This window comes from Ailuropoda melanoleuca, chromosome 1 (genome assembly GCF_002007445.2).
Source record: "Ailuropoda melanoleuca isolate Jingjing chromosome 1, ASM200744v2, whole genome shotgun sequence".
Classification (NCBI taxonomy): domain Eukaryota; kingdom Metazoa; phylum Chordata; class Mammalia; order Carnivora; family Ursidae; genus Ailuropoda; species Ailuropoda melanoleuca.
The window spans coordinates 91,967,450-91,980,113 of record NC_048218.1 but is presented as its reverse complement, the minus strand read 5'-3'; the positions used below and the strand labels follow the sequence as shown (position 1 = coordinate 91,980,113).

General features: G+C 39.1%; 1 protein-coding gene across 12 annotated transcripts in view; it reads right to left on the bottom strand.

Annotated features, from left to right (window-relative positions):
* The window catches only part of PHC3 (polyhomeotic homolog 3), a 78,263-nt gene extending 67,770 nt beyond the window's left edge, over positions 1-10,493 (bottom strand). For 8 of the 12 annotated variants that reach the window (XR_857092.3, XM_011226994.3, XM_002920832.4 and 5 more), the window contains exons 1-4: positions 10,432-10,493; positions 7,384-7,549; positions 2,800-2,955; positions 1,623-1,700 (exon numbers count right to left, since the gene is read on the bottom strand). Coding sequence is in view for 11 of the 12 variants with exons in the window: in XM_011226994.3 (XP_011225296.1) it covers positions 1,623-1,700; positions 2,800-2,955; positions 7,384-7,549; positions 10,432-10,445 (414 nt within the window). In the remaining variant the exon portion in view is untranslated. Of the gene's footprint in view, positions 1-1,622; positions 1,716-2,799; positions 2,956-7,383; positions 7,550-10,258 lie in introns of those variants that run through there. The other 4 variants (XM_019801350.2, XM_034663101.1, XM_034663094.1 and 1 more) reach the window with 4 other exon arrangements.
* Between the last annotated feature and the right edge of the window lie 2,171 nt (positions 10,494-12,664).

The following is a 12,664-nucleotide window of genomic DNA, read 5'->3' as shown; positions in this document are numbered from 1 at the left end:
CTTAACTAATTTTATTTATGTTCCGGGATACTTCCATGCTAAAAAAGAATAGAATTTTTTAATTAAAAATGTCATGGCTCAGTCAGTTAAGCGTCCAACACCTCATTTTGGCTCAGATCCTGATCTCAGGGTTGTGAGATCGAGCCCCACAACAGGCTCAGCACAGGGCGTAGAGCCACTCAAGAGTCTCTCCCTCCGCCTGCCCCTCCCCTGCCTTTCTCTCACCCTCTCTTAAAAAAAAAAAAAAAAAAAAAAAAAAAAAAAAAGATCAACAGCCAGAAAAATAACCATATGCATATATATATATATATATATATTCAGCAAAGACCAAACCCCTAGCTAAAGAAATACAACACAAGTTCATCTTCAATTTCTTGGCAATCTACAAACTAAATTCTACTGGAGTCAATTTTATAAAGTATCAAAGTGTTATCCTCCTGGATCAGGAAAAAATAGCTAGAAAGGATATGATTAGGTTAACTTAATGGATCTCAACCAGAGGCAGGTGTGCCCTCCAGGGAACATTTGCCAGGGTCTAGAGACATTTTTGGTTGTCACACTATGGCAAGCAGGAGAGCCACAGCCTACTAGTATCTAGGGGGCGGAAGCTAGGAATGCTGGTAAGCATCCTATAATGCACAGTATAGTCCCCCCCACAACGAAGAATTATCTGGTCTATAACATCTACAGTGATGAGGGAGAGAAATCTGGAACAACTGATGAAATGTGAAAGTGGACTACACTGTATCAATGTTAAATTTCCTGAATCATCTTATTTTCATGTTGCTCTGTAAAAGAACAACTTTGTTCCTAGGAAATACATATCAAAGTATTTAGAAGTAAAGGAACATGTCACAACTTATCTGCAAATGGTTCAGAAAAAGATATACCTATATGTATATATGTAGAGAGAAAGAATGAATGATAAAGCAATGAGCCAAATGCCAACTGGTGAATCTGAGTAAAGAATATACAGAAATGTCTATTATTCTTCCAATTTGAAACCAAATCAAAGTAAAAAGTTAAGCCAGTATTACCATGCCTATAAATTTCTTTTAACTGGAAAATTTGTACAATTTCCCAGTATACATGTTTAATATAGCAAATCAGATTTACTCCTTTCTCAAAATAAATTACATTATCATGAATGGATACTTGTAAATTTGGTCGAGATAAGTAAGCATAACTGAAAAGTATTAATTTCTAAAATGGGAGGTGCCTAGAAAAAGCTAGAATCATTTAGATGTGTACCAAGAGTTAACATTCTTTAGTATATCATAGTATATCACAGTAAATGCACGGCCTAATATCCCTTGCACTGGATATTTCAGGCTTTCAATACACACTGAAAACTGCAATCATTTTGAATCACATAAGATCTGAACAAAATCAGTGGGAAAACATGGATAAGAAATAATAAAAAATACTTTTTTTAAGACTCGGATTTTCAGAAGCTTCACATTAGTCCTGAAATCTTGAAACTTAACATTTCTATTTCTAGGCGCTTATTACTTAATTAGCAATCAACAAATCACAACAGCAACTTTGTAAATATTAACAGTTTACTTTTAGAAAACAGTAGTTAAAATTTTTAAATCCAGGAAAAAAAATAGGGCACTTACAGATGTCTGCGACATACTTGACTGCTGTGTGACACTTCCTGTGGGGGATGTAGATGGTCTTCCACTGGACAAACTTGCCTAAAATAATAAGACCTTTATAATAGATCTATAAGAATCTGAAGTTAAAAGCTTTTGGTACCAGGATACCACAAAACCACGATTGAACTCAAAACATCTACATTATAAACCAATCCATTTCACAGTCAACATAGATTAAGCTTTGGCCAGAGTATGAAGAAAAGAAAAAGCTGAACGACGAAAACAGAGGACCCAAAGGCTAATCTTATTTCAATAGCTGCACTCATTGTCAGTTTTACTCATCAGCTCTCTGTCTTCTTTGAAGGGGAACCACCATTCCAACATTATGAAAAAGAAATTGGAGCTACATCAACTGCCAGTGGGTTTCAGTTTCCTAACTTGTATCATGAACATGAGCTTATTTAAAATTACACTATGAAGAAGCAACAGCTGGGGATGTGTTTCTAACAGAAGTAACTCTTTTTCAGGTTTGGGCAACTGAGATGATCCTCTAGTAAGAAGACTTCAGATTAAATCTCACATATAGTTTTATTTAAATAAACAGAATAAAGAAAATCTTTTTTAAAACAGCATTTAATCATAAAATTATCCTGTTATCAGTAGGAAAAGTATGCAGATATTAGAAAGGTGCATGGATACATATATTAGAAAATTTCTGGAATGATACGTATTAAGCAGCGGCCACCTCTGAAGAATGAAAAACAGTAGTGAGTCTGGAAAAGGAACACCTCCACTTTGCCTCTTACAAACAATTTTATACAGTTCGATTTTTTTAATGAATGTAAATTACTTACATTAAAAAAAACCTTTTTTCATTGAAATGAAAATACAATTCACGCAACCCAAAGGATTCACTGTTGTACACAATTTGATACACAAATTCATGACACTAGCATAGTATTTCTGCAATGCAGATAAAAAGCAGTGGCTAGCGACCAAGCACCATATACAACAAATCCGTATTTCTTTAATTAACTTCCATTTGGCCACCTATTAATTTCTTTAAGAAAAAATTATCACAGGACATTTGAGAATTCTGAAATAATACCCAATGCATTTATTTTCAGTAATTATCTGCAAATAATGTCAACTTTATGTCAACGTGAGCCTCAGAAAGTCTTCATTATCTAAGTCTCACCTGAACAGCAGCCAGGCTCTGAAGCTGGGAGCCGCTTAGGTGCTGCTGCTGAAGAGCCGCAGTGTGCAGCATCAGGTGCTGCTGCTGAGCCGCGTACATCTGCTGCAGGTACTGAGCCGCGGAGCTGGGGGGGCGGTGCAAGGCCTGCTGAATGACCTGTGAGGAGTCAAGTGAACTAAGGTCAAGCCATGATCTTAACATTAATCTTAACTATAAAATAAAGTATAAAAACACCGACAGCTTAAAATTTCACTACTTTAATATTCAATGTCAAGTTTATTAACATAGTTCTCTCCTTGTGACATATCATCGAGACTCACTTATTTATACAAATTAAACCACCCAGAAGAGGCAATTCACGAAAGAAAAAAAGAACCAAATAAGCACTTGAAAAGATCTTCAATCTCATTAGTAGTCAAAATTTACAAATTAAAACAAGAGACTATTTTCCAACTTTCAGATAAGTAAAGATTTAAAAGAGTATTACCACTAAATGGCAAAACAGATACTCCCACATAGTGTTAGTAAAAATGCAAATTGGTGTAACTATTTTAGATAAAACTTAGTAGAATTCAGGGCTTGGGTGTAAAGAAGAATATGCATAACCCTGCAGTTGTTACAAATGGTAACACAGAGGTGCCTGGGTGGCTCAGTCAGTTGAAGGTCTGACTCTTGACTTCGGCTCAGGTCAGGTCTTGATTTCATGATCTCACGGTCGTGAGATTGAGCCCTGTGTCGGGCTCCACACTGGGCATTGAGCCTGCTTAAGATTCTCTCTCACTCTCCCCCATCCCCTCCCCGCAGCTCTCTTTCTCTCTCAAAAAAAAAAAAAAANCCCAAAAAAAAAAAAAAAAAAAAAAATTTACTGTAGATCAGTGCTGTCCAATATAACAGCCACTAGCCACACGCGTCTCCTGAATACTTACAAATGCAGTTAATGCAACTAAGAAATCAGTTTTTAATTCTACTAAAATTTAATATAAATAGCCACACGTACCTAGGAGCTACTATGTATTGAACACAGACATATCTACATTTATCAACAACAACAAAAATTCCCAAATATATCATTAGGTGAAAAAAGCAGATTACTAAATAGTGTATAGAGTAAGATACCATTTTTATATTAAAATATTTGAAGAATATTCAGAAAAACATTAAAAGACTACCAATAGATAACTAGATTTGAGGCGATTTTTACCTTCTCATTTGTACTTTTCTTTATTTTTTTTTATTTTTTTTTTATTTTTTAAGATTTTATTTATTTATTTGACAGAGAGACAGCCAGCGAGAGAGGGAACACAAGTAGGGGGAGTGGGAGAGGAAGAAGCAGGCTCACAGCTGAGGAGCCTGATGTGGGACTCGATCCCATAACGCCGGGATCACGCCCTGAGCCGAAGGCAGACGCTTAACCGCTGTGCCACCCAGGCGCCCCTGTACTTTTCTTTAAATGTCTGAAAAAAATCTGAGTAGTATTATATTAATAATCACATAAAATTATAAGGCTGTTTCATGTTTTAAATTATTAACTACTCTCTTAAATTTTTTTTAAATGTCAGATTCCTGGGGCGCCTGGGTGCCTCAGTCATTAAGCGTCTGCTTTCGGCTCAGGGAGTGATCCCGGCGTTCTGGGATCGAGCCCGGCATCAGGCTCCTCTGCTGCGAGGCTGCTTCTTCCTCTCCCACTCCCCCTGCTTGTGTTCCCTCTTTCACTGGCTGTCTCTCTCTCTCTCAAATAAATAAAATCTTTAAAAAAATAAATAAATAAATGTCAGATTTCTTTCAACATGGAATAAAGCTATTCTAACTAAAAAAAAAAAAAAAAATTCCTTGGGGCGCCTGGGTGGCACAGCACTTAAGCGCCTGCCTTCGGCTCAGGGCGTGATCCCGGCGTTATGGGATTGAGCCCCACACCAGGCTCCTCCGCTATGAGCCTGCTTCTTCCTCTCCCACTCCCCCTGCTTGTGTTCTCTCTCTCGCTGGCTGTCTCTATCTCTGTCAAATAAATAAATAAAATCTTTAAAAAAAAAAAATTCCTGAGAAAGTGTTAATTACTGTGAATATGTTAATGAAATATAAAATCTGAGCCTGAAACTTCACAAAAAGATAAATGTAAAGTCAAGTATTCTAAAAACAGAGAAAAATCCTTTATCTGTCCAAACCCATAAGTCAGACTACGCCAGTCCTCTGCAACCACGTCTCAAAGTCACATTGAGCCCACAGTGACTCTGAAACAGCACAAAACCCTAATCTCAGCATCAAAGCACAGAGTTTTCAGAGCTAAGGGAGTAAATAGAGCCATAATCCTACAGCTTGAGGTCTGAGTCAGAACACCATGAACCACAAAGCAATGAATCTCTTTATCCAAATTTCAAGAAAATATATTTCCTTGTGTTTACTTTCATGTATTCATATCTCATCTCTCCAACTATAGATCGCTAAACCTGCTACAGACTCTTGTCACAAAATCAATGTAGGCTTTTGACCTCCAGTTGTAGAAGACTATAGACTAGCATTAAGTGATTTAAAATTACAACAGTATGTCTTTTTGGTCAGGTAAATCTATATATGTTCTTTAAATTACATAACAAAACTAAAATCAAACTGAAACAACAAATGAATAATCTATTTGACACATTTTTGTCAGAGTGTAGTCATTTCTTCTATTGTCAGCATAGTCTTTCATCCATTCAACCATACACTCATAGGAGAGAGACTCTTGTATAAATACGAGTTAAAATACAACACACTGTTCTTATATTATTCCTCTAAAGAAATGAAGAGGGCAAGGGGATTCATAGGACTGAAAAAGAATGCTGGAAGGTATTAAAGAACTCCTTAGGTAATTCAATAAATATTGATTTGGTTACATTTAAGGGGAAGCAATTATATGACTTCATAAGAACTAGTGTTAGTGCTATTTCTGAGATACATGTATATCTACACATATCCTGTAACACTTTATTTTTTATTAACACGTCCAGCTTAGGTAAAAACTAGAGATCAAAATGGCACATTAAAATACCACATCATCTGTGTGTTCAAAGACCTGGATACTCTCTCCTATATCCCTCGCCTCAAAGAAAGCTGAAGAAAATTTAAAACACTCCTCATTCCAGTTTGAACTTTTGCTGAACTGACTCAGTCTCCAATTCTGATTCCACCCCATGGTAACTTCAGAATCCTAAACAACAGGACAGTTAAATAGCAATGGAGTGGAGAGAAGAATATGTTGCAAACAAGTAAGTTATTTTCAGAGTAGAATGAAATTATGGAGATTATAGAGAGAATAAGCAGGTATAACAAAAAAAATAAAACTCAGACTGGTTAAAGACACAACTCTAAAACCAGACAACCTACTAGCTATGTGAATTTAGGAAAAGTTATTTAACCCACTTAAAACATCGGTTTTCCCATCTGTAAAATGGAGATAATAACAGTATCTATTTCATAGAGGTGTAGTGAGGATTAAAAGAGATAATCCATGTAAAGCATTCATCAAATGCTTGGCACACAGCAACTGCTCAATAAATATTAGCTATTATTATTGACTGGGCATATATATTGCGCCCCACACAGTTCTAATGCTTCCTTTAATCCTCATAACTGGGGCAAAGGGTGGCTCAGTCGATTAAGCCTCTGATTCTTGGCTTCAGCTCAGATCATGATCTCAGGGTCCTGAGATTGAGCCCCCACGACCAGCTCTGCACAAAGCCAGGAGTCTGCTTGGGATTCTCTCTCCCTCTCTTTCTCTCTCTCTCTCTCCCTCTCTCTCACTCTTCCCTCCTCCCCCCTGCCCCTCCCCTCACTTGAGCTCATGCACTCACGCTCTCTCTCCAAAATAAAGAGAATCTTTTTTTAAAAATCCTCATAGTAACTAAGGAACTAGGTGGTCTCATCCTCATTATACAGTTTCCTCATGCGCAAAGAGATCACGCCCCTCAGCCAACACTACAGGGCTACTAATGATTAAGAAAATGGAATTCAAACAAAGACCATATCAGACTGCAAAGCCCATGCCCTTTTTATGCAATACCATACTGTCTCAACCTCCATTATTATAAAGATTAATTTTCTCAATCAAGCGAATACCTAAAACTTTTCCTAGTTAAACATTCCCTTCCCCCTCTGCCCCTAGGGGCTTTAAATGGATCCTCCTACTTAAGTTGTTAGGCCACTTGAGTTTAAAATGAACCTCTTAACACATCTACAGACCTGAATAGATCTTCTTAAGTCTATATTTTGGGTTCAAATACAAAAGAACCCAGAAAAACCGAGAGCCATTCTGCATATTAAGGCTGTAGGTTGAATGTCTCCGCGTTGCAGCAGCACCTAGAGACCTTCCAATTATAATTTTCCTGACATATGGTTTTATAAGCCACATGCTGACAAATATAAGCCCTCTCAATAGAATGACTATTAAATAACTTTTTGATTGTTTCAAATGTTAACAATTCTAACTGTACTTATTTAGAGACTATCAAGTGACTCATTTGAGGATGTGAAACAATAGCTTCATCTGGCTTAAGAGGAAAGTAATGACATTCTAAGTCTCAGTCTCCCCCCTCATTCTAACTGAAATACCTGTACAGCATGTCGGTCTGCGCCACTGTAGACAGAGATCTGTGGTTGCTGCATTCGAGAGGAGGAAGTGGTGATGGTGGTGGTAGTGGTGCTGCTGGTTGTTGTAGACACAGAAGATGTGCCAGGGTTTGGTTCATTATCCATAGCTGTATTGTGGTCCTTGAATCTGTCAGATAACACAAAGGATTTGCATTGGCAAAAGCATTATTTCATGGGCTTTAAAGAATATTTAATTATTTCAAAGAAATAATCAACAACGATCTAAATTTTTAAGAAGACCCTCCCAAAATGGCATAGATCGCACACAGCCACCATAACCGCTTAGAAAGGAAAAGTACTTCACAAATATGTAGCGTATTTGATAGCTGATACCTACTAAATTTGTGTTCAAATGATTCAGGGTATGCAACTTAAATAAATCCTGGCCTAAACTTTATCTTTCTGTTATTGAAAGATAAGTGAAACCAAAACAGGTTTATAAGAGAATACTAAACTACCTGAAAAATACGAAAGCAGCATCAGAGTATTCTTTTGCCCACACTAATTACAAATTAATTCTTATCTATACATTAAAATAACATGACTAAGGACTTGTGTTGATTAGCTTATTTCTGGTTATCATATGCACTCTGCTTTAAAAATATATACTCCTATTAAATAAGTTAATTTAAAAAATAATTTTTTAAAGATTTTATTTTTTAAGTAATCGCCACACCTAACATGGGGCTCTAAGGGGCGTCTGGCTGGCTCAGTGGGTAGGGCACATGACTCTTGATCTCAGGGTTGTCCTAAGTTTAAGCCCAATGTTGACCACAGAACTGACATTAAAAAAAATAGTAATTTTTTATTAACTCACACTGGCTTTCCCCTAATTAGTCTACAACACCGTCCTTACTACGTCTAATAACTCTGGTTACGCTTATAAGCAGATAACTCTGGGAAATCAGAGAAGCAGCTGACAACAATTTTCCCACTTCCTTACCAAAACCTCTTTTCACAAAGAATTGCTCCAAATTCTGAAAACAGCACAATTATGTCACCTTCCTCAGGTATGAACAGTAAAGTTCATAAAGTACATTTTTGTACCAGACTTTCTTTTTTTTTTTTTTAAAGATTTTTTTTTTTTTTTTTTGACAGAGAGAGAGACAGCCAGCGAGAGAGGGAACACAAGCAGGGGGAGTGGGAGAGGAAGAAGCAGGCTCACAGCCGAGGAGCCTGATGTGGGGCTCGATCCCATAACGGGGGGATCACGCCCTGAGCCGAAGGCAGACGCTTAACCGCTGTGCCACCCAGGCACCCCTGTACCAGACTTTCTGATTTCCTCCCCTCCAATATTGAAATTCACTTCATTATTGTGATATAAACTTCCACTTAACCCTGAATCAATACTTGAATACATTCAAACAACATTGTATTTTAAGTCAATTCTGAAGGCCTCAATATTGTTAGAAAGTAAAACTACAATAGTTTTTGTAGGGTTAGAAATGCACCAGAATGGTGAAAAGCACACTTGAGAATACACTGGTCTTATCTGCCTTTCTTACCCCTCTTTTCTTCTGAGAAACAAAATCTGACACACATCACATCAGTATCATTAACAAGAATGTTAACAAGAACACTTTCTACTTCATGAAAAGACAAAGGAATTTGGCACTAATTGTGCATGCATATGCTATTCCCATATGGTGTCCTTTTATGTACAAATATTCTTTGTTCTTTACATCATTTACATAAATAGTATTTATATGCTCTTCAAGAAATTAAAAGAAAAAAAACCTCAATTTAATAAAAGGAAAAGTGAAAGGAATACAGTGGAGGAAAACAGCTGACTTCACTTTTCTGGTTAGTAAATGACTCACACATCTTTATGCTTCTCTGGTTTTTGGTTTTTTTTATAGTTTCTCAAACTGCCTTTCAATCATCAAATCACAGCATCATATGGTAACTATTCAACATCATTCAGATTTAGTGGTAGATAAGGTAAACTTTTTACCAAATTACTGGTTGTCATAACACTTCTGAAACATGTAGCAGTGATATGAAAAAAGCCAGTTTAAATTCCGGTCCTCTTAGAGTGCTCTTCTGCGCAATCACGTCCTCAAACTCAAACCCCATGGTAGGTTTGTTCAGTAACAAACCAAAATGGTCACAGATAATCCAAATTCTGGGCACAAATCTAAACATCAGTGAGTAGAACTGGCCAAACCATTGTACTGCATTTGGAGACCTGGCACAAAAGAGCAATTTTGCTAACTCCACCGTCTGTGCGTAGTACTGTCTGCAAAATACAGCTGGCAGTCCTGGTGCACAAGAGGCCTACCCAGGAAACACTAAGTTTGAGTAGCTAGCTAAGGACACCATCACACCACACCGCCACACAAGAATACGGCCCTCTAAGGAGGCATCAACAGTGCAGCCAGAGATACAAGGGAAATAAGGTCCTTCTTTCTGGGGTGTTTCTGCCCGTCCAGACCCGCAAGAACAACCCCCCCCCCCACCCTCCGCTCTAAGGCCCGCGCTGGGACACCTTCTCCACGCCTCCCGGGGGAGGGCGGTGAGCAACCTCGTCTCGGGTTCTCCTACTGAGGAGGAGTGGGGTGACGCCGGCGCGGGAAGGAGGGGAGCGCGAAGGAGGCCTGGGAGTGCCAGCCCAACCCTCCCCAGCCTCCACGGGCCCCCGGCGCGGGCATCCGTCACAAGGCTGCCCGCGGGGCCCACTTGCAGGGATGACAGCGCCTGAGGAGCCCACCCGGGCTCAGTTCCCGGAAGACCCCACCGATCGGGGTCCCTGGGGTGACTCTGCGCGCAGGGCCCCGCCGATTTGGGATCAGACGGCGGAAGGGGCGCTCCCGCCTGGAGGTAACTAGACCCTTACAGTTGGCCTCCGCCCCCCGATAGGGCCAAGCGGGATCCTCAACGATAAGGAAGCTCCTGGGTCTCCCTTTCCCTGCACTGCCCGCCAGAGAACCTTGAGCTTTCCCCTTAGGGGACATGTCGCTGTCCCACTCGCCCCCCGGTTACGACATCAGTCACCAGCAAGTCACTCACTCCGCTTCCGCCATCTTCTCTCCTCCATCACTAGCACGGGCTGCGCATGCGCCCCCCGGCTGCAAGCGGAGGGGCGGGGTCGACTCAGCCCGGGGGCCCCCGAGGTCACGTGGCGTCCTCGGCTTCCAATCCCCCCCCTCCCACCTGGGGCCTTGCTCGCTCTGGGAAGTGACTAGGTTTCCCCAATTTAGATACCGGTGTTTCCCCTCCAGCCCCTCCCTTTCTCTTGCCTAACGTCTCACTTTTGAGAAGGGGTCTGTAACCAAGATATAACAAGTTCTGTTTAGATTGTTAAATTAAAAAAATTTTAAATATCTCAAATATACGAAAACCTGTGTAAATTGCAGAGTGAGATGAAAGACAATAGGAAGAAGACTGGATGCTTAAAGTTTCAGTGGGAAAGAAAATGCTGTGGTGGCTGCAGGCCTTGTTACCTGGGGCTCAGTAGAGTTGTGGGTCCAAACAGCAGTTCCTCTCTCAGGCTCAAAGATAGTGTTCCAGACGCTGGTGAGATTAAGGAATCACCCTATGAATATCATTCATGTCTACAACTTGAATTTACTGAGCACTTGGTAGGGATTGCAAATTTTTTTTTGTTCTATATATTTTATTTTTTATTTTTTTATAATAATTTTTTATTATGTTATGTTAGTCACCATACAGTACATCCCTAGTTTTTGAAGTAAAGTTCCATGATTCATTACTTGCGTATAACACCCAGTGCACCATGCAATACGTGCCCTCCTTAATACCCATCACTGGACTATCCCAATCCCCCACCCCCTAGGGATTGCAAACTTGAATGCCAGAGAGAGTAAGCAGGAAAGGCCACCAGTTTGCTACAATGTTTTACTGTTAGAGTAAATGTGGCAAGTATTCTGAGGCAGAATGAGACAAATAAAGATGAGTATAAAAAGTCCCTGTCTTCCAGGAAGTCTTAATCTGGAGAGTGGGGAGAGTTTTGTAGAAATATCTGTGCAATATAAGTGTTCTGAAACAGATCCATTAAGTGCTTTGGAAACCTTAAGTCCACGGAACAATCAATCTTTCCTACCCTTAACAGGAGAGAAAAGAAGAAGAAGAAGAAGAAAAAGGAGAAGAAATTATTTACTGATCACAAGCAATGTCTTCTTTTGGTATTTCTCAAGATGTTGGAGCTGCACTAATTTCAAGACCTGAGAAATGAAGTATTGATATAAATCCATCATAAAGTGTAACGTGGTCTAATGAAAACTATACTTAATCTTAGAAATCTTGTGTTTCAGGCTTTCCCTAGGGTAAGGAAAAGAACACTTCCAATGTAAACTAAATTGTGTTTACCTCTTCCCCCACCCCAGAACATGGGTATTTTGTTTTTTTAAAAGACTTTATTTTTTAAAGTAATCTCCACACCTAACAGACTCAAATTCACAACCCCTAGATCAAGAGTTGCACCCTATACCGACTAAACCAGCCAGGCACCCCTGAAAATGTGGTTTCTTTACCTTATTTTCCTCTCTGAGAGCAATGTCTTTCCTACTACTCCTAGGAGAACTCCCTGAGAAAGTCCCCTTTGAAAAGTCCCTGTAGATACTTAAAAATAAGATATTACCACTTTTTCTTTCTTTTCTGACCTGCTTGTATGATGTCATTGTCATTTGACTCTCAAGAATCAACTGTCCATTGGTATTGCTGAAATTTGTGTTTAGAGAAACAAAAGTGAAGAAAGCAGTCTTAAACCTAAAGATAGAAAATGCATAGTTCAAAGAAGTGTTTGGAATAAAAGGGGCAAAATTGTTCCAGTCATCCCTCTTTTCCTTGAACATCTAAGGCCCATGTCTGTATTGTCACCTGGTGAAGATCGGCTTTAAATCTCCAGATGTATGTTAGGTAAAGTCAGACCAGTATTGCTTTTTAAAAACATTTCCAAATTCAATAGTTATTTTAACAGCAGCCATTTCTACAGTCTTTTAGTAAGTGCCGAGGATTTTCACAAACTCATTGATATAATTATCATCATTCCCATTTAGCACAGAAGTATAGTGAGGTGATTAAGTACCCAGGGTGTCTCTGCTCAAATGTACCAGAAGCAGGGTTCTAATTTAAGCTTTCCATCTCCAAAGCCAAGTTGTTTTTTTTCACAGCAGCATTCAACAAGCCACTGTGAGATATGTTAGAATAGAAAAAGTATGATAAGGGACTACTTTTAAGAAATTTATCATCACTTACCTGATCAGACGGAGGAAGGTGTTTC